At 40.6% G+C, this 24309-nt stretch overlaps 1 protein-coding gene across 5 annotated transcripts in view; it reads left to right on the forward strand.

The window, feature by feature from the left end:
• The window catches only part of LOC129705700 (MOB kinase activator 2-like), a 140309-nt gene that overhangs the window by 86858 nt on the left and 29142 nt on the right, over positions 1–24309 (forward strand). Inside the window, exon 1 of one of the 5 annotated variants that reach the window (XM_055649408.1) lies at positions 22154–22324. The exons of 3 other annotated variants lie outside the window; for them this stretch is intronic. In XM_055649408.1, coding sequence (XP_055505383.1) covers positions 22218–22324 — 107 coding nt within the window. In that variant the 5' untranslated portion in view covers positions 22154–22217. Of the gene's footprint in view, positions 1–22153; positions 22325–22530; positions 22673–24309 lie in introns of those variants that run through there. One more of the 5 variants, XM_055649411.1, reaches the window with a different exon arrangement.

The raw sequence follows: 24309 nt of genomic DNA on the forward strand, positions 1-24309 counted from the left end.
CCAAACAGCTAATTGGCTAAAAGGAGACATGAGACTACAGATCTGTAACCTCGAGTGAAAAAACAAACTGCTGGAAGAACTCGGCAACTGAGCTATCATTTGGGATAACCCAGATGACATCAGGGTCATCCCAGACCCAGAATGTCGAGGGATGGTCGACATTTATTGTCTGGACCCTGTCTCGGGACCTGAAATCTGGAATGTCCATTGACCTCCATAGATGCTGCCTGATGAACTGAGTTCCTACAGCAATTTGTTTATCTTAATTGGCTGCTTCCTTCTGAGATTGGATTTCATTCCCTTTGGGTCCAAAACATGGGTGTGTGTCCTCTGTTCAAAAGAAGGAAAAAAATGTTGTTTTTGTTTCAGGTAAGCAATAGACATGATGTGTTTTTGCTACCAATTTTTATATTGGATTAATTTTTTGCCACGCACACCAGGGTGCCATTACTTGTTCATGAGGAGCTCTGAGAAACAGTACAGTAATGATCAATGTAATACATAAAATGGCAAGTGCAAAACAGCAGAATAATGCAAGAATATAGTGCAAATTACGATTTAGTGCTTAAGTATGTTAAAGAACAATAGCAGAATAACTGAATGAAGTAGAGTTAAGAGTAAGAGATACATGACAACACCTCTGGGAAGGATATGTGATGAGGTGATTGGTTGAGAAGAATGATATTACTGGGAAGAAGCTGTTCTTAAGCCTGGACAATGTGGGCTTTCAGGTTCTTGTGTCTGCTTCTAGAAGGCAAAAGTGAGAAATGAGTATGGCCAGAGTAACAGGCATCCTTGAGAATATTACCACTCTTCCTGATGAGGCCACCGATCCGACCCTCATTGGGACTTCTGAGGGCAACTCATTAAATGGGATTTCTCGGAGATCTTCGTGTTTTTCCCACACTCCTAAGACGTACAGGTATGTAGGTAAATTGGCTTGGTAAATATAAAAATTGTCCCTAGTGTGTGTGTAGGATAATGTTAATATGTGGGGATCACTGGTCGGTGCAGGCCAGGTGGGCCAAAGGGTTAGTTTCCACACTATAAACTAAACTAAATCTCGTTGTTGTGAATCCATTCAACAGTAGTGATATCATCAGCGCTAGAGATGGCATTGTATTTGGCCACATCATCGTGGATGTGAGGGTAGTAGAGCAAGGGTCTGATCACACAACCCTGATCAGCACCAATGTTGAGGGTCGGGGTGGAGGAAATGTTATCACCAAATCTAACTGTCTGAGGTCAGCCAGTCAGGAAGTCCAAAAGGCATTTACAGATGGAGGCTTCCAGGCCAAATTCCAGAAATTTAAAGATGAATTTACTCAGAAGTAAGAGCTGTGGTCAATATCCTGTCATAGATATTCTTATATGTCTAATAGTTGAGACAGAAGACTACTCAAATGAGAGATTGAAGATGTCGGCAAAGACTGTGGCCAATTGCTTAGCTGGGCTGTGCTGGGTGCTTCTGACTAAAAAGTGAAAGCGGATCTGAATTCTACCATTGAGATGTAAGGGATGGAGCCAGCAGGAGATAGGGATATGCTCCTGGGTGGAGCTTTGTATGCCTGTTTAAAACAGGAATAATAGGCATCAAGGTAATCGGGTAGTGATGAATGGTTGCTAGAGATCACTCTTGATTATGGCTTGTAGCCCATGATGGTATTCAGGCCCTGCTACAGCCGACTGGCATCAACTTAATTAAATTGAAACATCCGTTTGTTTTGGAAGACTTGTTTGGCATCCCTGATAACTTTGTGGAGTTCATACTTGGTCCTCTTGGCTTCTTAACTTTGCTATGATTAGTAGTTGGAGGAACCTTGCTGGCTGCACAATGTTTGAAAATAAATACTCTGAATAAGTGCTGCCCTTCCATATATATTGTGTGGTTGTGGGGAGTATGAGGATGAGTGGTATAGTCGTGGGGAAGATGCAGGGAAAACGTCCAGATAGCAGAAGAAAATGTGGATAGAAGGGGAATTAATTAAGTTGTACCGATGCTGCAGCATCTCCAAAATGTTTTGTCTTGCGAGTAGTGTCTTGGGTTGGTTCTGCAACACAAAACACCTTCTGTTTAATGAGGAAAGCTCATTAGCCTAATCTAGAAAGATCAAACCGATTATTTTGGCAGGATATAGAAGTAGTGGAAGAGAGAATGGGTTTGTCTTCTGAGACGTCAGTCTAGTACTAATTTGCCTAGATCTCCCCTCTTACTTTCTCATTAGGGTGGTCCTCTTTTAAAACTGAATTGGAAAAAAAACTTTTGAAAATTGTGCTTTCCTCATGAACACAAAATGTTCCAACTGAGATGAAATTATTTGGCACATGAAATTATTTGGTAAAAGACTCCCACATTATTTAATACTGGCTGAAAATAATGTGATCAGTAGGTTCCCAATGGCTGTGTATTATGCCCAATCCTTTGATACCGTGTTTTGCTGAATGCAAATTTAGTACGAGGAAGTAAGCCAAAAATATGTGCCAAGTAAACTAATGATGTCCTTAATTGAGATTGTGTTGCTCTAATCAAATATTTGATTTAGTGGTGTAGTACGGCTAAACTCTATTGTGAATTGTACATGTAACTTGTGTAATTCTGTACATAATGGTGACCAACCCATCTGTAGTACAGGTCCACCACCGATTCTCCAGCAACTGATTGGCTGGCACCTCCTTTAATCCGGACTAAGTTATGGGAGCACACATGAAATACCCCCAAAACAATGTAGAGCCCAGGCCGGGTGAGGCGGACGATCTCTACCTCGGGACGTGTGCCTGGACTTCCGATCGGTGGGTTGAATTTGCCCCCTGCAGCTGTGGCTCTGGAACTCCTGCTCAGCTGGAGCCAGCAGATCCGTTCCCATAGCTGACTTCTGAGGCCTGTATCTCGGCCTCCCAATGGCCTAGGCAGACCATTGTCCCGGTACCGTTGACTCCTCTCAGAGGAATGTGTCAGTCGTGCCTCCACGACCGCAGATTCAGCAAATCTTGGGTTAGTGTGAGCCGCCTTGGTGGTCCTGCCGGCAAAACAGTTCCTTGGCCTCGCGGGCAGCCACCGATCCGACCCTCATTGGGACTTCTGAGGGCAACTCATTAACTGGCGCATGGGCTTCCCCTGCAAGAAATGCAAGTTTTGCTATACATTTAATCTACATTTAATATTTTTGATTCTTATGGATTTTTGGTGAACTTTCTGTTGTAGAAAATATGGCAGTCATTAGCACACTTGACAATGTAACAAAGAGACTTTTTTCAATAGTGTTGATAAAACTATAGGTTTTTTGCTCTTGTGAAATAGTGCAATGGGCACTTCCGTGTGAGTGACTAGAATGAGTGAGGTTTACTTTAATATTTCATCCAAGAAACATCTCCAACTAGTGTGGCAGTCAAAATTGTTGTGGTCACATTGTTTTGTGGGGTGGGGCACTTGTACCTCTGTCAGTTATCCTATCCAGAACATCTTTGTGAGCAAAGAATATTTTATGCTCAAATCAGGATTGCCAGAGAAGGGTCTCGACCTGAAATGTTGCCTATCCCGTTTCCCCAGAGATGATGTCTGACCCACTGAGTTACTCCAGCTTTTTGTGTCTATTGCCAGAGTTATTGCAGCCTCACAAAGATGTTCTGAATTTTCTCCCTGAACAACACCATTAGAAAGGTTACAAATCTAATAAGGAACCTTTCTGTGGTCAGATTTTTTGCACATTGTTCTTTGTCACATTGTTGTGTATTTGAAAATTCTAGCATTGACACAATGTATTATTATGTTATAGAAAATGAGGAAGAATAAAAGAGGACCTACGAGAGAGAGAGAGAAACAGTAGGATAATTTTTCAAAGGACAAGTAAAAGCTATTTTTGAAATAGGAAACATTCATCAGGCAGGGCAGAATATTTAAATGGTGTGCCCCTGGCCTGTTTCCTCTTTGTGGATTCTACCTGATTTCTAAGGTCTGTGGCTTTTTCTATTTCTGATTCCCAACATCTGCAGTTTTGTTTATTTCCTTTTCAAAGGTTGGAAAAGTTTTTTTGGGTGACCGATGTCAGAGTGTAGAGTGCTACACAGAACCTTGACAAATGGAGAATAATAACGGCAGCGGTCGGGTTGCTGCCTTGCAACGCCAGAGTCCCGGGTTCAAACCTGACTATGGGTGCTGTCTGTATGGAGTTTGTATATATTCTCCCTATGACCGCATGGGTTTTCAGCAGGCGCTCTGATTTCCCCCCACACTCCAAAGAAGTACAGATTCGTAGGTTAGTTTCAGTTTAGTTTATTGTCACATGTACAGAAGTACAGTGAAAAGTTTTTGTTGTTAACCAGTCAGCAGAAAGGAAATACATGATTACAATCGAGCCATTCAGTGTACAGATTAATGATAAGGGAATAATTGATTTTTGTAAAAAAATGGTAAATTGTCCTTGGTGTGCAGGATAGTGTTTGTGTAAGGGGAGAGCTGGTTAGCATGGATTTGGTGGGCCGAAGGGCCTGTTTCTGCACCATCTCTAAACTAATCCGGTGGATGACCTGTTCGAGGACAAGTAGAGGGAGGAAGTTCATTTGCACAGGTGATGGACATAAACACTGTCTTTGGGCAAATGGGCTGTGATTGAAGTAACTTTGGGTTCGGTGGTAAGCAATATTCCACATGTAGTTTTGAGATTTTACAGACCAGGATGATTACAGATACGAGTCCTTTATTTTTACCTAGTTATCTTTAACAAGGCCGCTCTGAGATGGCCAAAGTCTTGTTTGCTTTTTGCTGAAAGATAAACTAATTTGGTTGAAGATAGACACAAAATGCTGGGACAGACAGCATCTCTGGAAATGAATAGGTGACATTTTCGGCCGAGACCCTTCTTCAGACTGATTCAGGGGAAAGATATAGAACGAGAGATATAGAACAAATAACGCAACAAGATGATAGCGAAACAAGTACGACGACAAGGGTGGGGGAGGGATGGAGAGAGAGGGAATGCAAGAGTTACTTGAAGTTAGAGAAATTAATATTCATACCGCTGAGGTTTAACCTGCTGAGGTGAAATACGAGGTGCTGTTTCTCGAATTTGCGTTTGGCCTCTCTGCGCGCGATAATTTTTTGACAATTTAAAAAAATGTAGTATTTTAAAAGTGCAGGTCTGGATAATGAAGGTTTGAGCTGGAATTTGGTTCTTTGTGAGATCGTAGCTATTTAGGAACAGAGGGGCTTTGTGACTAGAGGGCTGTTGGCTTTGGTCTGTGGACAAGGTCCCTCTTAGTTGAAGCCGGGCTGGCTGCACAGAGCACATACGATCCACTCAAGAATGCAACAATTGGTTTAAGGCTTGAGTCACTAAATTGGTAAGTTAAGTAGCACAATGGAGACCACTGTTAGTCTGTGATAGGTTAAACTTCAAGAGTTGAACTCATTTCCTGTAAAAGTCTACCTTCTGCCAACTTTAGAGCTAACAATAGCTCTTTCAAAATATAGCATTGAAAAAACTGTTATTCTCAGTTTATGTAGCTTTCATTGCTGGCCATTTTAGCTTCAAATGCATTGGAAATGCCAGTTTTTTTTTGTTTGCAGGGGCCATATATTGAAATACTCCAGGGGTTTCTGACACGCATAGTTAATTTGCCAAAGCAAGCAGAATACCAGTGGGCGTGTTTATTTTTACTGGTTTTGAAGCCAGCGGTTCAAACTTCCTATGATGTTAAAAAGCACAAATGAAAATTTGGTCTGGAGAATTGAAGCAGAATACAAATATTTCTTTATACAAAAATTGAAGTTAAAGGTTAACTGGGCACGACCACGGCAATGCATACTGTGATGTCTATAAATGGACATTTAGTTTATTCAGACAGAATTTAGGGTCTTTGACTACTTGGCAGCTGAGGCTCAGTTAGCTTCCTTTCTCCCTGGAAGCAATTTTGTTTCTTTTGTAGTTTGTAATCATCTCAAATTCTAATAGGTTTGTCAAAAACAAAGCACATAACACAGTAGTTGTCATTAATTATACTTTCAATTAATAATAGGAAATTGAGCGGACTTCCCAATTCATGATGACGTTTGAATCTGTTAATATTTTCTTGATCATCTCTCTACCTTTTTAGAAAGTGTATTCCAGGGTAAAACCTAGCTGTTATTCAATCTTAAAAGTTCGAAAGATATATTCTCACATGTTGCTTCCATTCTTTCTCACCAATTAGGTATGGTTTAAACTGAGATAGACAGCCAAGAATAGATATTTTGTATCAGATTTTCTGAAGTTGGTGTCCAGTGGGCTTTATTGAAATGCAGGACTATGAGTAGAGAACAGGGGGAGAAAATGTGAAACAAAAGTCACCTTGGACACATGGGATCTTTTACTGTTTTTCATGGGGAGGCTGCTTAACACATTGTTAATCTTGCATAATTTTAATGAAGTTGTATGAGCACATGAGATGATGGATAAATGCAGTGGATCTGCCTGTATTTGACACTGTGGAAATGGGTAAGATTTTTATCATAATTGTCCCTTTTGCTTATGTAATAGTAATTAATACTGAATTGTGATTTGCTTGTGGCCAATTTTGTTTTTTTATACCCGAAGTTAACGAGTGGAACATCTAAAGGGGCTTGTACCACTTGGGCGACCTAATCCGCGAGTTAAGAAGAGTGTCTTCGACCTTCCAGCTCCGAGAGAGAGAGAGGGGGGAAAGGGGGTCTGAGAGGTGGGGGGAGGGGGAAGGAGGTTTAGGGGAGGGCAGGGGGTTGGGGGGCGGGAGGGGAGGGAGATGGAGGAGAGGGGGGAGGGATAGAGGAGAGAGAGGAGGGGGGGGAGAGAGAGAGGGGGGGCGGGGCGGCAGCCCGAGCGAGAGGCACTGAGCGATCTGAGGACGGTGAAAAGCAGCGGGGGAGACCAGCCGATCGGGCCGGGGGGGGGGGGGGGGGGGGGGGGAAACAGACGATCGGGTCTCCCTCGAGAGGTGGTCATCCCCAGTGGAGGGGAGACGGGGCGAGTGAATGCGCTGCGAAATGCGGAGACAGAAGCGGCTTCTGACTCTCTGGAAACCCACAGCTGGAATTAGCATGCAGGGGATGGGAGGGGCGGGGCTTCACGAGCTGGGCCGCCAGTGAGGAAAACCTCGTTCAGTGCGTGAGCGATCTGCAGAACAAAGATCCTATAGCTGAGCACAACTCTAGGATCTTTGCTGCAGAACATTCTCGTCCTTCCTGCGCCTTTTGAAGAAGGGGTGGGGGGAGTAACGCACCTCGTGAAAAACTGCGCATGCGCGTTGACAGCAGCTGCATTAATCCACAGCGGCGGGGGGGGGGGGCTGGAGGCAGGTGTGCCTTCATTGGTGGGCAGGTGGGCATTGTGATGTCGGCAGATGGCAAGCGCTGATTTTTTTTTAAAGTGAATTTTGTGAAGAATTTTATTAAAAATCTGGGGAAATAATTGAGCAAATTTAGAGAGGAGTGGATTTCTGAAATCATAAGTAAAATCCCTACTGAAATATGTAAAAATCTCCGCGTTTTTGTGTCTGGTTTTCAAGGAAATACGTTTCAAAGGCAAAATCACACACATGCATGCATGCACGCACGCACGCGAATAGCACTCCACTGGACTACGAGTCAAAAAGAATCATGCCAACCAAATGTTACTCACGGAAATTTTTTCGAAATGCTGAAAAATTTTCCGCAACCTAGCTGAGGCTACAAGTATTCGGGATCTTCCCTCGAGCATGAAGGAGAGTTCCAGGGACCTCATAGGATCTCCTAGGTCACGTGTCGACCATGCTGCGAGTTTGAAGTTTGAAGACACTCTTCAAAACTCGCAGATTAGGTCGCCCAAGTGGGACAGCCCCTTAAGATTTCTACTTTTGATTGTCTTATGCGGTGGCGGAGCAGTAGAGTTGTTACCTTGCAGCGCCAGAGACCCGGGTTTAATCCTGATTATTGGCGCAGTCTGTATGGCGTTGGTATGGCCTCCCTGTGACATCATGGCTTTTCTCCGGGTTTCCTCCCACATTCCAAAGACATACAGGTTTGTAGGTTAACTGGCTCCTGTAGATTGTCCCCAGTGTGTAGGATAGAACTAGTGTAAGGGTGATCGCTAGTCGGCGTAGGTTCGGTGTGCCTAAAAGGACCTGTTTCCATGCTGTATCTTCCAAGCTGTAACTAAAAATTAATCTCTATAATTATCGAGATTCCAGATGGAATGTGGAGACATCAATAGGATGCATTTTATTCAGCTATTCTCCTTGTCATAAAGTGAATGTTTAGAGTGGCCTGGTTTATTAGTTGATAGTTAGTATTTGATTGCAACATCAGTTAGTTACTAGTATTTTAAGTTTTTAATTTAGTAGAGAGATTTTGGAGATCCAAACAAAGCCTAAAAGGACATAGTTTGGGGAAATAACAAATAAATGCGAAACTATAATTAGGAACGTTTTAGGTTTAATGCTATATGTGAGTGTGTCGACTTTTTCAAAACTAATTTTGAATCCTAGAATGGTTTCTTGGAAGAACCCATTTAGTTTGTTGATCTATGTGGGAGCAATCCACCTCGAGTCACTCCCCTGCTCTCTTCCCATAGCCCTGCAAATTCCTTGCTTTCAGATGTTTATTCAACTGCGTGTTGAACACGACAACTGAATCTTGTCTCTATTACTACCCAATGTTTAAGAAAGAACTGTAAACGCTGGAAAAATCGAAGGTAGACAAAAATGCTGGAGAAACTCAGCGGGTGCCCGCTGTGTTTCTCCAGCAGTTTTGTCTATCTTCTATTACTACCCGTATCAGTGTATTCTAGACTCTAATCACTTCCTGTTTTTTTTTTTTTAACGTGTTCCTTGTTTGACTTTCACTTCCTTTGCCAGTCAACTTGTTCTCCAATTCTTGATCCATCTACCAATGGGAACTGTTTTGGTCTATCTTTGCCTATGCTCATTTAAGTATCTTTATCAGATCTTTGTGTAATCATATCATTTTCAAGTGGAATAACCCAAGCTTCTCCAATCTATCCAAAGATCTAAACTCCCTAAAATCATTTTCGTAAATCCTGCACCTTCTCCAATGTTTTCTTAAAGTTTTATCCAGAACGTAATACGGTGATCTAGTTGTGGCCAAACCTGTGTTTTATAGAGGTTCATCCAGGCATTTCTACAGTTCTGCACACTAACTAGTTTCATCATTTTTTCAATGTGCATTGACACTTTCAACAATTTGTGCACATGTACCCACTATTCTTGTACCTTTTTTAGAATCATGTCTTCTATTACCGTCTTCCTCAGAGCCCTATGTCATCTGCATTGTTGGAATTTGGGCCCTGTTGCACCCAAATCCAAATTATGAATTTAAATTAAGAAAAGCAGTGATACTCCTCAAGGAACTCCACAGTACGCTTCCAACCACTCTGAAGAACAGTTTTTCTACCATTGGTTTCTGCTACTTTCTGAGACCTTTATTCCAAGAAGGGAGAGACCATTTTATTCCATGTCCTTTAGCCTTAATGATAAACCTATTATGTTTCATTTTTAAAAACAAAAAAACTATTTCCTTCATCAATTCGTTGTTATTTCAAAGGATTCTTGCACGAAATTTCGTTCAGAAGGTCTGAATGACAATAAAGGCATTCAATTCAATTCAATTCAATGTTAGACATAAACTGCCTTTAATAAATCCATGGCTGCTTTCACTAATCAATTGCTGACTCTAAAAGCTCGTTAAATTCTTAATTTTATATGTTGTATAATAACTTGTTGTAATCTACTGATGATTTGAAGTAATCTTTCGCAAAACCCCCCACCATCCAACTAACATGCTCTTCATATATTAAAACCTGAGATTTTTTGCACATTTCCAGTTGCTGACATTATACAATGTTGCATGCTTTGTTTGTTTTTATCTTGCGATGCAGATTTCCTGGTAATGCTTTTTATTTTCCCTGTTACTGAAGTTGAAAGGCCTAAGATTTTTTTTAAAGTAACAAATGCTGATCATGTTGATAACATGGCACTCAGATAGCCACATGTTAGCATGAATTATTTGAGCAGCAGCCAGTTGAAGGCCAACAAGCCGAGGCATATTTGTAGCTGGGGTTAGAACAAATATTTAGACTCGAGGATATGACAAATGCCTTTCTTATTTCCAATAAAAGATTTTTTGTTTAATTAGGTAACACAAACACCGGCAGTATAGTTGCTGCCTTACAGCGCTAGAGAACCGGGTTCGATCTTGACTACGGGTGTACATAGTTTTTATGTGCTCCCCGTGATCTGCGTGGGTTTTCTCTGTTTGCTTCGGTTTCCACCCACACTCAAGACGTTTCGGTTTGTAGGTTAATTGGTTTGGAAAAATGCTAAATTGTGCCTAGTGTGCTGGTTGGCGTGGACTCTGGGCCGAAGAGCCTGTTTCCACGCTGTATCTCTAAACTACACTAACTTTTCCTTTGGACGTTATACAAGCCATCATTTCTTCCGTGATATATTTGCACTTGGTCAGGTCACCTGCATCTGCTCACAACCATTTCTTCAGGTTGTTCTTATTCCATCACGTGATTCTTCACTTTCCTTCACTAATCTTTCCTTGCACATTGCATATTTTCCAGCAAGGATAGTTGTTTGTTAGTTACCTTTATATTCATCTATTTTTTTTTTTTCTGCTTTCCCTTCTCAGAATGTGTAGACACTTCTAAAATAAAACAAATCCAATTTTTACAATTGGTGTCACTGATGAAAAATTATTACTTTAGATCAAGTTCAGTTGGTCAGCACATTTTGTGCAGTGGGTTCATTTAATGCCTTATTACATTCCAACCACTTAACTAATCAGATTGGCACAGACATTGGGCTTTTCTGTTTAGTTGGTAACTTTCAGTAATGGCAATTAGTATCTGATAGAATCACAAAAACAATCATAAGAATTGAGTACTATTATCATTGATAAAAAATGTTATCTAAGAATCCTTTCCACTTGTTGATACAACATTTAATATTTTAGTGTTATCAGGGCTCAAAATGAACGATTGCCCGGGTGCCAATGGCGAGCTAAAGTCCCGCCGGGCAACCTAATAGCCGTGCCATTTTGACCGGCTTAGCAAGCATCCTGGACACCTATCGTTCAACACTGAGTGGGGGCCACCCTCTCTAAATCTCTCTCTCTCTCTCTCTCGGTCACTCTCCTTCTCCGCCCGCCATCCTTATCCGTGTCCAGGCCACCGGTTCTCCACTCTCCGCCTGCTCCTCATCCGCTGTTACTCCCTGGAGTAACTCTTGCTTCTTGATTTCCTGGTCCTCCAAAAATATTCCAATGACAATAAAATTCTCTTGACTCTTGACTCCGACTTAAGCAAAAAAGGGTTCTTGGCGGAAAAAAGAGCCACCTTAAATTTAGTTGCGTCTGGTTGGGTAACTATGGTAGGGTGAAGACTATTCCAGCTTTAATTGTGCGGGGGAACTCCATGGAGCAGCCAGCATCTCTGGATAGAAGAAATTGGGTGACGTTTCGGGTAGAGACCCGTCTTTAGATTTCCTCTGGTTTTAGTGTTTTTAGTTTAATTTAAAGATACAGTGTAGAAACAGGCCCTTCGGCCCACCGAGTCCATGCCAACCACTGATCACCCGTACACTAGTTCTATCCCATACATTCGCTACGAGAGTCAAGAGTGTTTTATTCTCTCACGTCCCAGTTAGAACAATGAAATCCTTACTTGCAGCAACACAACAGAATATGTAAACACAGTACTCTGTAAACAATGTTATAAACGAGAAAACAAAACGGTGTATTTTATAAATAAATATATAACTATATGTGTGTGTGTATCTTCAGTTTAAACCAACATATGCAGTTCCTTCCTACACATGCGTTACTATACGATAGAACTTTATTAATCCCAGGAGTATATATATGTATACACGCACACACGCACACGCACACGCACACATACATATAGGAAGGAACTGCAGATGCTGGTTTAAACTGAAGATAGACACAATAAGCTGGAGTAACTCAGCAGGTCAGACAGAATCTCTGGACGAAACGAAAATATCACGTTTTGGGTTGGGTCTGAAAATGATTCCTGCACACCTTTGGAATGTGGGAGGAAACAAGAGCACCCGGAGAAAACCCATGCAATCAAAGGGAAATGGAGCAAACTCCAGACAGACAGCACCCATATTCAGGATTAATTCCGGGTCTCTGGTACTTTTAGGCAGCAACTTTATGGCCAATGTACTGCCCCATAGTCTTGAACTGAATTAAAACATACAGTAGCTGTAAAGGGGGACATAGCGTCACCTAGAGATTTAAGACTGAAAATGGATAGTTTCTTTTTTTAGTAACCAAAGTTATCAACATATAATTTTTTGTGTTGGAAAACAAAATATAGTGGCACAGCTGGTGGATTTGCTGCCTCACGCCAGAGATCTGTGTTATCCTGTCCTTGGGCACTGTCTGTGTTGAATTTGCACATTCTCCCTGCAAGCGTGTGGGTTTCCAACCACATCCCAAAGACGCATTGGCTTTGTAGGTTAACTTGTCTCTAAAATTGCCCGTAATGTGTAGGGAATGTGTGAGGAAAGTGGGATAACAGAACTTGTGTGAATGGGTAGCCAAAAATGCTGGAGAAACTCAGCAGGTGAGGCAGCATCTATGGAGTGAAGGAAATAGTCAACGTTTCGGGTGGAGTCCCTTCTTCAGACCGATGTGAGTGTGGGAGGGGTGGGAAGAAGAAAGGAAGAGGCGGAGACAGTGGGCTGAGGGAGAGCTGGAAAGGAGAGGAGAAAGCAGGGACTACCTGAAATTGGAGAAGTCGATGTTCATGCCGCTGGGGTGTAAACCGCCCAAGCAAAATATGAGGTGCTGTTCCTCTAATTTGCAGTGGGCCTCACTCTGGCCATGGAGGAGGCCCAGGACAGAAAGGCCAGATTCGGAATGGGAGGGGGAGTTGAAGTGCTGAGCCACCAGGAGATCAGGTTGGTTATTGCGAACTGAGTGGAGGTGTTGTGCGAAGCGATCGCCAAGCCTGCACTTGGTCTCACCGAGGTTGATCATATGCTGAATAATCCAACCAGATTTTTGTTTGGAAGTGGAAAGAAATAATAGAAATTGCATTCATTGCAACGTGTAATAAGAGTTGAGATACTGTATTATAATTTTGCTGCATGTCATTGTGGTATGTATCATGTCTTGATTGGTGAATATGTTTAGTTTGTGACTTTATTTGAAGCAGAAATAATATGTGAATGCTTCATTGAGCATAATTCCGACCGGTAACTACGCACTTCGTCCGAGCACACTATCGCACGCGTCATGCAAGCCGTCTTAAATGACCACCTAAACAGTCATTTGGCAACCTAAAATGCTGCCTAGGTTGCCCAGCTGGAAACGGAGTAAAAACATTGTGAAAGCCCTGGTTATATTTTGTAGTGTTGAAATGGAAAGATTGTCCTATCAGACCAGTGGATCTTTCCTTTCCACATTGTTCATGACTCCCCTCCCCCACCATTATCACCCAATGTATTTCCTGTAATCCATGAAACCATCAACATTTGAGACCAGTCAGCCTCTGCACTGAATTCTGCTTACCAGACCGAATACTTTACTAGTTTCAACATTGTTTTTAATAATGATTCCATGCCATTGGGGCAATGTACATTGTAGTAGTCCAGTATAAAATCAGTGATTCAATGTCACGCTATCATCATGTACCTAGGTACAGTGAAATGCTTTGTTTTGTACACAACCCAGTAAGGTCGTACAGCAGACCACACCTAGGCACTACACAAGAGTCGGCACGTTTCTGGTGCTGACAAAGTCACAAAATTTAATTGAATAGGCAGAACTCCATCTTCTGCCTGCCACCGGACGTAGCAGCAGGTGGACCCCCGCCGGGTGCAACCTTTGTTCTCGGTGGCCCCCCGCTAGACAGCTCTCGGTGGTCCCCCTATGCTCGGCATTTGCTCATGGGTCCCGTTGGTGGCCTGGGGCAGAGTTTAGAATCCGCAGTGGGCCAGCTGTCCTTGGTGACCTATTAGTTTCCCTCTCCAGGGAAAGAATTGAAAAATAAGCAAGTTTTACGCTAAAGCTGTTTGGAACCTTTGTTTAGATTACGCTAGTAGAATGTTGCATGGGAGTCTGGCTACCTTATTATAAAGACTTTGTACAACCTGCATTTGGTCTCACCGATATAGCGCAATTGACACCTAGAACAGTGGATGCTCCACATCTACATCAATTGCTCTACATCGGTGAGACCAAGCGCAAGCTTGGCGATCGCTTCGCCCAACACCTCCGCTCAATTTGCATTAACCAACCTGATATCCTGGTGGCTCAGCACTTCAACTCCCCCTCCCATTCCGAATCCGACCTTTCTGTCCTGGGCCTCCTCCATGGCCAGAGTGAGTCCCACCGCAAATTGGAGGAGCAGCGCCTCATATTCCGCTTGAGCACTTTACACCCCAGCAGTATGAACATTGACTTCTTCAATTACAGGTAGTCCTTGCTTTCTCCCTCCTTCCCTCTCAGCTCTCCCACAGCCTACTGCCTCCACCTCTTCAGTTCTTCTTCCCCCCCCCCCCCCCCCCCACCTCCACATCAGTCTTAAGAAAGGTCTCGATCTGAAACGTCACCTATTCCTTTGCTCCATAGATGCTGCCTCACCCACTGAGTTTCTCCAGCATTTTTGTCTACCTTTGATTTTTCCAGCATCTGCAGTTCCTTCTTAAACATTTCACTGAACACCTTCGCTCAGTCTGGCTTGGTTTACGTGATCTCCCAATTGGCAAACACTTTAATTTCCATTCCCATAGTGACCTTTCTGGACCTCCTACATTGTCAGAGGCCAAATGCAAATTGGAGGAACAGCACCTCACATTTCACTTGGGCTGCTTGCATATCGAGTAGGAATAAGGATCTCAACCCACAACGTCACCCATTCCTTCTCTCCAGAGATGCTGCCTGTCCCGCTGTTACTCCAGCATTTTTGTGTGTATCTTTGATATAAATATTGATTTCTCTAACTTCACGTAACCCTTGCGTCTCAGCTCTCTCCCACCCTAGTCGTTGTACTAGATTCTGGTGCGTTTTATTGTCTGTATAACTCGTTATCAGCTAGCCCATAGCCAACAATGGACCATTTCCTTGATCATCATTACTTTTTTTGCATATCTTTTATTCATTTGTTCTATATCTCTCTATCACTGTTTAGATCTCTCATTTCCCTTTCACCTGACTCATTCTGAAGAAGGGTCACCCATTCCTTCTCTCCGGCGATGTTGCCTGACCCGCTGAGTTACTCCAGCTTTTTGTGTCTATCTTCGGTTTAAACCAGCATCTGCAGTTCCTTCCTACTTGAGGATGAAGCAAAAGTTTTGTTTTAATGAGGAAAAGGTGGGTGATCTTGAGGCCTTTAAAATTAAGATGGAATTTAATAGATTGAACACAGAGATTACAGTAAACCCTCTTTTTAACGGACTCCTTTATAACGGATTTCAGAGAAAGCGGACGAACCTGCCGATGTCACTCATGGCTTGCACTGCCTGCCGGGCCGCTTCAAGCCTCTACTTCCGATGCCACCTCCGGCTCGCAAGGTGCTTCAGTGAGCCGTTCTTTACACACTGCATGGTCCGGTTGACGCAGCTGTCGTTGCGGCTCTCGTTGCAGCCTCTTACTCAGATATAATGGACAATTGGCAATAATGGACACTGCCACCCCCACCCCTATCATGGTTCGGTATAACTAGGGATATATTTCTAAGTGTGGGGAAGATCATTGGTATGTAAATAGATGTAATTGTTATGAGATAGTGACTAAGAGATCCAGAGGGAATTCAGTAAATAGCCCCTTTTTGCTGATGGTAGTCGGAAAATATAGAATTCACCAGAACAAAAAGGTAACGATGCACTTCGGGAGAGTCTTAGACAAACATATACGGGAGAAGAGAGTAAGAGTGTTACATTGATAATTTGGATAAGGGATGGAGGGATTCGCCACAGTATTAAATTCTGTATGTCTGATGAAGTTTTGGTGTGATCTATCATGGGTTAATAAATTCTGGCATTAACAGACCAAAGGGAAATCACAAGGATTAAAATTTTAAATGATCTTCAGGAGAGTCATGTACTTTGCGTTGCATATATGAATTTCCAAATGGTAAGCGGATTTTAAAGCTCTTAATGTTGAAGGGCCTCAGTGTGGATATATAATCAGCACAGAATTACTTTAAAATTACATTACTTTAAAAATCATCATAAAAATTTCCCAACCCAAAACATGGCTGAGGCATTTAACTCCACAGATGCTGTCTGTGCCACTGAGCTGTCCCAGCAGTTTGGTTTTTGCTTCACTTTAAAAGTTACAGACATGAAGTTCTGAAATAATTAGGATATTAACAAGTTTTAGGTGGATATGTACCAGGGAAATATATATGTGACGGATGAAATTTAATGTAGAGCAATATAAATTGATACATTTTGGAAGGATAAAGGGGAAAATATATCTATACAGACTAAATACTGCAGTTTTAACGAAGATCTTGGCAATTGGAGAAAGTTATAAACAAGCAAAGGGCTGTATAAATGATGACATGGAGCACAAAAGCAAAGGAATTCTACCCAATATTTATGAAATCGTATATCAGAAATAGGAATAGAAGTTAAAAAGGTAAGGACTTCAATGTGTACTTTTCAATTGGAGGCAATTACTATTCAATTGTAGGCAAACATAGGAGAGTATGGCAACGCCCTGGAGAAAGTGCTGCAGAGATCACAGCAATGATAAGAAGCTGAGTATGTTGTGGTTTGCATTTTGTGCGTTGGAATATTTGGATGAAGTTAGTCAAATGCACAAATTATGTTTTGAATGTTTTCAGTGGCCGAAGCCTTGATCTTCACAAAATACAGAATTCAACGAATCAACTCTTAAAAAGTCATGTGTAGAAATAAACTGCAGATGCTGATTTCTAGCGAAGGTATACACACCTAGAGGTGTTTGAGTAACAGCCGGTCAGGCAGCATCTCTGGAGAAAAGGGATGGGATGACGTTTTGGGTTATGTTGCAACCCAAACGTTACCAGTTCCTTTTTTCCAGAGATGCTGCCTGACCTGCTGAGTAACTTCAGCACTTTATGTCTATCTTAAAATGTCACGTTTCCTCCTGGTCAAAATATACTAAATTGTGGTAATGAGTCAGAAAAGTGTAGTGGAAGAAGATTCAACAGTAATTTGTAGAAGGAACTTTGATTAAAAATGAGCCATGGTGGATAATTCCATAGCTGTGGAGCCAGGTCCAAGGAATGTAATTAGTGGATGGCTCTGTTAGGACTAGCACAGCCATGAAGGGCAGAATGTGCTGTGTCACACCATAATTTTCACTTGGGCACTTGGTTTTCCAAACAGATGCATCTTGTTCTAGGTTGAATATAGAGGAATTCAGGCTGATCTTACATTATTGGTGGAACTGGAATTGGATGGTGTGGTACTAACCAGTCATACCGGTGAACTGCCCACAAGTCCCTAAAGAATTATACGTGAATTCCAAAAACTAAGGGTATTGTACCGCCTGTGGTGTTTATTTCATTTTTACCCTTTAACAGTTTGTATCATTTTACCTTAACTTTAGACCACTGTACTGCTTAGAGCGAGTTTCTGTTGGCTTGTTTACACTGAGGGGAAAAAGGGCTGAAAGAAGCTAGTTCATACGCGGTTCTGTAGGAACTGCATTTAAAAAAAAAATCTGTTCCTGTTTCAACCTGTCTAGTCGAGTAGCCTAGACAGATGTGAGCTTCAGCATGTCCTGGCATGACTACTATGCACGTTCTGTTCATCACTAAAATGGCACCATCTGTGATTCAAAGCAGCATTTCTCTTAAATGAAATCATATTCTTTATTGCAATCTTAATAATACGTCAATACATACACTTTCACAGGATGCATATTTTACAACAAATTTCCTAATTGGAGAATTAAAAAACATTTAAAGTGCGGTTTTTAAAACTCTAAAAAGTGATTAAAATACCAAAATCCCAAGTTGTGAAAAATGAATTTGACTCCAGTTATTAAATCTGTGCCCTAGACATTGTATTCTACTTTCACTTCCTTGTGTTATAAAACTTGCAGGTGAACATGTTACTTAAATTCAGCTTTGTTCTTTTAGATAGAGCTGTACATGACAACCAAATGGCAATAATAAATGATGGAATTCATTTTTGGCCTTGCGTCGTCAGCAGGTTATTCCAAGTGTATGTCTCCCTTGGCAGTAGAAACCCTCTGAAACCTTCCGAGGTTTTTTTTTTATGTCGGCTAAAAAATTTAACAAGAGAACCTATTTTCTGCAGCTTACGTACAAGCCTTTTCGGAGGTAAGAAAGATGAAAGCAATCTGAATTGATCTGAAATTGAAGCTGAGACCTTCAAACTTGTGATCAGAGTTTGTGTGATCAATTATTACTTTTTCCACGTCATGTTATTCTTTAGTGAAGACCAGTTTTCAATAGTTTTTCAACTTTGGTTATTCATTGAAACAGGTGGTTTTCATGGCCAGGTCTGGAATAATGGCTATGTGCTTTTTATGAGAAAGAAGGACTAACCAAGGCACAAGGCTTGTTAAAACCTATAGACACATGGTTGCTGGAGATAATTATTTATTTTGTTTAAAAAAATAAATGTACTTGAAGGAAGTGCATTAACATTGCAATTGCTATAGGTGCGATTCTTCTCTCCCCAACAAAGTTGAAGAACACATTATATGAGAAAAATCCGATTATTCACAGCACTTTACGAATCTGGAGAAAAATAAAGTCAACTTTTAAACTAAGAAATGTATCTCTTCTTTCACCAATAGCTAATAGCCTGTCGTTTAAGCCATCTATTATAGATAAAACGTTTATTTATTGGGAAAGACTAGGAATTAAAAAGCTTGGAGATCTGTACGAGATGGGAAATCTCCTGTCATTTTAGAAATTACAGTCGAAATACAGAATGAAAGGTAATTTATTTTAGATATCTTCAAATTTGAGATTATTTGAAAACATATACCCATGATTATCAAACATGATTGTTTTTTTTCTGTTTTTGTCTTTTTATTTCTTTAGGTTCTTTCCTATTTCTTTTACTTACTCACTCTTTGACTACACTCATTTGGTAGTTTAGGGGTTCTATTCTTACACATTCACTCTCTCTTTCATTCTCTCTCTTTCTTGCTCTTTCTCTATTTCATCTTTGCTAAAATTAAAATTGAAGCTGTACAAGAAATGTATTATGTCATATGTTGCAGTGTATACTTTTATACACTGCTTCTAATAAAAATATTTAAAAAAAAACAAAAAAACATTGCAATTACTGTCATGAGAATGGGCAAAGAAACTAGAAAATGATGAAGAAAGGGGAGACACCAGCCTTAGTTACATTTCACTCAAAACCCCATCTGTCTTTGTCATTCTAAACATTACAGGTCCACCAGTATTAGGAAAGGGTAGCAGAGTAGTGGAAGTTGCAAACTAAAGGCATTTGGTCTTCTGATTCTTTTCCTAATTGGGAAGAGTAATTTCCGTAAGATTTTATGCCTGGAAGGAGTTGAGGAATTGGATAGAATGTTAGACCTAGGTAATGGTGCGCTGGTAAAATTAGTTTAAAATATAGTGACGTTGAACAGATTAAATGATTGTCTGTGGTTTCACTATGATGTACTTTGTTACAAAAGCTTGAGGGATAAGGGTAGGGGATACATGTTGGGGAGGAGTTATTAGAATTCTTGCTGTATTGATGTAATAATGACGCAACTAAATGCTGCAAATACACTAAAGGCAAACAAAATCTATTAAATTCAAAGATCATGTGGATCAGATCAAACAGTGGACGTGACTCCCTGAATCATTTTTAGTAACCCTGTCAACATACCTGCAAACCCTCGTGACATGTTGTCGCTATCCTTGTTGCAAAGTATTTATAATAGAGTAAGTTAAAGGCCATTTCTAAACTTGGGAGAGTAAAGTAAGTGAAATTTAAAGAAAAATCTGTATTGCAAGGTTGTTGCGTACTTAGGATTTAACCTATTATGTGGTCAGAAAATGTTGATATCTTCATGTCTCATCGTTATTGAATTGTTCATTCTTCAGTGATAAATTGGTCTTTCACTTCCTGCAATTGATGATTAGGAAAGAAATCTGAGAGAATAATGTTCTGGATTCCAGTTCTTAATTGGTGTTCATTGACCCTTGCTAAATTGACCTTCTCACCTTAAACATATGTCCTCTGGTTCTTGATTTTCCCCTACCCTGGATAAAAGGCTCTGTGCATTCACCCTATCAATTCCCTTTATGATTTTATACACCTCTGTAAGATCACCCCATGGCTTCTTGTGCTCCAATTGCCAATGGAGGTAGTTGAGGCAGATCCTATAACAGTTTTTTTTTAAACACTTGGTACATAGTTAGGAGAGGTTTTGAGGGATATGCGTCAAATGCTGAAAAATAGAAAATGATGATGAAAATGATTCAATTTATTGTCATTGTCAGTGTACAGTACAGAGACAACGAAATGCATTTTTAGCATCTCCCTTAACCAGCTGAGAAGGGGCATCTTAGTCGACATGAGCATGTTGGTCTGAAGGGCCTGTTGCATGTTATATGGATTCTGACATTATTTACATTTCTGCAAACAAATCAGCAATTAAGTACTTTTCCATTCCATGTTACAAAGTAAAATAGTGCAAGTACAATTGCAACTATAGCAAAAAATAGACGCAAAGTGCTGGAGTAACTGGCCTGTCCCACTTTCCCAAGCTACTCACAAATTCTGCCTAGTTTTCCCCTTGATTCAAACTCCGAGAATGTCCGTAACGAGTCCGTAGGAAGTACTCGGGGCTATTTTTTTTACTCGTGGACATTTCTCATCAGGCCGAAAAAACGTCCCGACTTACCTGATGCCCCGACTACCTACGGCTGGCATAACGAGCCACTCCGATATATCTACGGACTCCTGCAGCCTCCTACAGACTCGTTACGGACATTCTCCAAGTTTGAATCAAGGGGAAAACTCGAGAGAATTCGTGAGTAACTTGGAAAAGTGGGACAGGCTCTTAACTCAGCGGAACAGGCAGCATATAACTACTACATAATGTGGAAACAAGGAACTTCAGATACTGGTTCACAAAATAAAGACGCAAAGTGCTGGATAAAACATTATGCAAGATGTGCAATAAACATTATGCATTATGCAAAGTTCTGTATAAAATTATTTTTGTACCGTGGAATGGAAATGTAGTTTGTTACTGACTTTCAAGTTTTTGTCTCTATGTAGGCGAAACAATTTTAAATACACAGGACTATGCTTGTAAAGGATGGTATGACCACTTTATTCATTTATCATGGATAAGTTACGAATGGTTCAACCTCGGTGAAGCTAACAGCCCATAGTGTGCTTATGTTGAAGCCAAGAGCTCTCAAGTCGAAAAAGTTTGAGACAGATGACGCACATACTGGTGATGTGTTGTCACTTTTCTGAATCGTTCTTTTGTTTTTAGGTTAAAACTAGTTGTAATAGTTGGATTAATCTGATGAATTTATTTCAAGTGTTAACTATTTGATATAAGAAGTAAGTTTTCTTCAGTACATGTGAGAAGTTATTTCTTTTGATTCTAAAATATGGATATATGTGGTTAGATTAGTTAATTTATTCCTTGGTTGAATGCTGTAAAATATTTTAAACTTGCATTTTTTAAATGCAAACTTGCCAGTGCAATAGAGAGAACATGCTGAATACAGGCCAATGTAATATTTCACTGCAAGTAGCCAGCTTTGTAACAGTTGTTCCAGGCTGTGTTTGTACATCTCACTGTAGATTGACATTAGCAAAGAAAGCTTTTTTTCCTTTTGTGGATTCTAAAGTAGGAAGTACAAGAAAAAAGACTGAAAATGAGTGGGACTGAAAGAGTGAAAAATCCTTGCAGTGGAAGTAGCTTGTCTTAATCATGCTATCAGTAGCTTTGTGATGAGCATACTGATGCATCTTTTAAATTCTGTGCAGCTGTTTTCAGTGATACGCTCAAAGTTTTCCCCTCTTCATAGACACTCCCTAGATTTATGGCCTGAGCTGTTGATGAAATCAATGAACTGCTTGTCCTTTCATGCCAAATCCAGGCACCTCTTGTCTGATTGGTTGAAACCAAAGGTTGTTTGAAGCTCATTGCTGATGTGAATGTGGTTTAACTAGTTTGAGTTATAGAGAAACAAAGGAGGTTTGAAGACTGAGAAATTACTATGGTAGGAGATCATTTAAACCATAGTGAAGACGGGTCATTGCTTGGACAGCAGAAAACAGAATTGAATTACAAGATGGTGCTACAAGCCATGGGAAAAGTCCTAAGGTAGAAGACAAATTGTTTTTATGCCAAGTAGTTGTTGTATCTAAAAGTGGAAAATAATTTGCAGCAAAAAAATTGTTCTGAATTGTGGGTTAATTCATCTGTATTAGTCATGGACATTGCAACTGAAGTAAGAGAGACCAGAGATTGCAGATGCTGGAACCTTGAGCAAAAAAAAAGGAGCTGAACAAGATATACCTATCCTGTAACTTTTTGCACTCGTGCTCTCTCGTGCAGGCACCTCCTATCCAGCAACTAATTTGCAAACAATGTAAATTTTTGTGATGTGCATCAATAATTAGTACATCTTCAAAGTTTGCAGTAAAAGATGAAGGCGTTGTGCAACTGCTTGTAAGTTGTAGATTATTTTTGTAATGAGCGTGGATTAGTCTCTTGAATTGTTCTCCTGGGTTATTCTTTGTATGCCTGTTATGAAGTAAGAGAAAACATTAAATGACGTGGTAGATGTTTAATTTTCTCACTGAAGCGTGCATTGTAAGAGGTCAGTTAATGAAATCGTATTTCCAGAGTTTTAAGGTTCTTGTGTACTTTAAAAATTAAACGGTTTAAACCTTGTGGTGTTACCTGCAACTATGTGACTTAATGCCTGAGTGGATTGTGTTAACAGCGTACAAAGGCTAACATTTGATTTCTAATACTCTGGAGAGTAACCAATAGACTGGAATTACTTTTCAGCTTGTTCATGGCACCCATATGTTACAATTAAAGAGAAACCACAACTTTCAGGACACCTCAAAGCACTCGCATAATTTGAAGTATTTTTGAAGCATTGACTCTGGCGTTAGCTTGAAATTACGAGTTTTGGCAGATTTTATTTTTTTATTGCATGATTTTATTATGTCTTACCAGTTCAGAATATATTGTAATTCTGCACCTGTGCATAGTCAGAAGCACTCTTGCTTCTGCACCTAGATCAGTGGTTCCCAACGTGGGGCGTACGCCCCACAGGGGGGCAATTTGATTTTTAAGGGGGACTGAGGTCTGGGTCCAAATTTTCGATTTTTATTTTTTAGGATTTTCCATCAGGTAAACATATGTAGTTTATGTTTCAGATGTTATTTTGAGTAAATAATTTTTTTGGAGTAAAAAAGGTCTTTATTGTGTAGTTATTACAACCAAGGTATTGACGTTTTAAGCTTCTTCAGCTGAAACGGAGTTCACTTTTTAAATGATAAGAATTATATATCACCACATGGGGGGCATCAGGATTTTAGAGGTGATTAGGTGGGGCATGGCCAAAAAAAGGTTGGGAACCACTGACCTAGATGTTATTGGCTTAAATCTCCCCTCCAGTGGAAAAATCTAAGCAGAGAAAACTGTAATACTGTGAAAAGGCTACACTGCCAAAGGTGACGTTTTTCAGATGAGGTTAAAACAGGACCTTGTCTGCTTTTCAGATTAGGTGATTCCATGACATTGTATTGAAGAGGAACACAGGAGATATCTCTCAAATCGGCAACATAGCAATGAATAACCTGATCATGGTTATATTGCTTTTTGTGGCCACCACACCTTTCATATATTACAACCAATAAAGCTATTTGAAGATCAGTCATTGTGGTGAAGTACAGGAAATTGACTATAGAAATGCAAGTCTGTCCTTTATATTTACTGAAAAAAGGTCGATCAGTGTTTTCTTTGAGTAGAGGGAGGAACTGCAGATGCTAGTTTAAACCGACGACAGACTCAAAAAGTTGGAGTAACAGTGGGTCAGGCAGCATCTCTGGAGAAAAGGAATATGTGATGTTTCGGGTCAAGACCCTTCTTCAGACTGAGAGTCAGGGGAAAGGGGAACGAGATATAAATAGTACGGGACAAATGAATGAAAGATGTGCAAAAAGCAACGATAAACAAGGAAATGTGGAACCCACAATGGTCCCTTGTTGGCTCTGGGATAGGTGATAACGAGTTATAGAGACAGTGGAACTCAACAGGACGACAGCAAAACTAGTACGACATCTGGAGTG

This window comes from Leucoraja erinacea, chromosome 18 (genome assembly GCF_028641065.1).
Source record: "Leucoraja erinacea ecotype New England chromosome 18, Leri_hhj_1, whole genome shotgun sequence".
NCBI classification, from domain to species: domain Eukaryota; kingdom Metazoa; phylum Chordata; class Chondrichthyes; order Rajiformes; family Rajidae; genus Leucoraja; species Leucoraja erinaceus.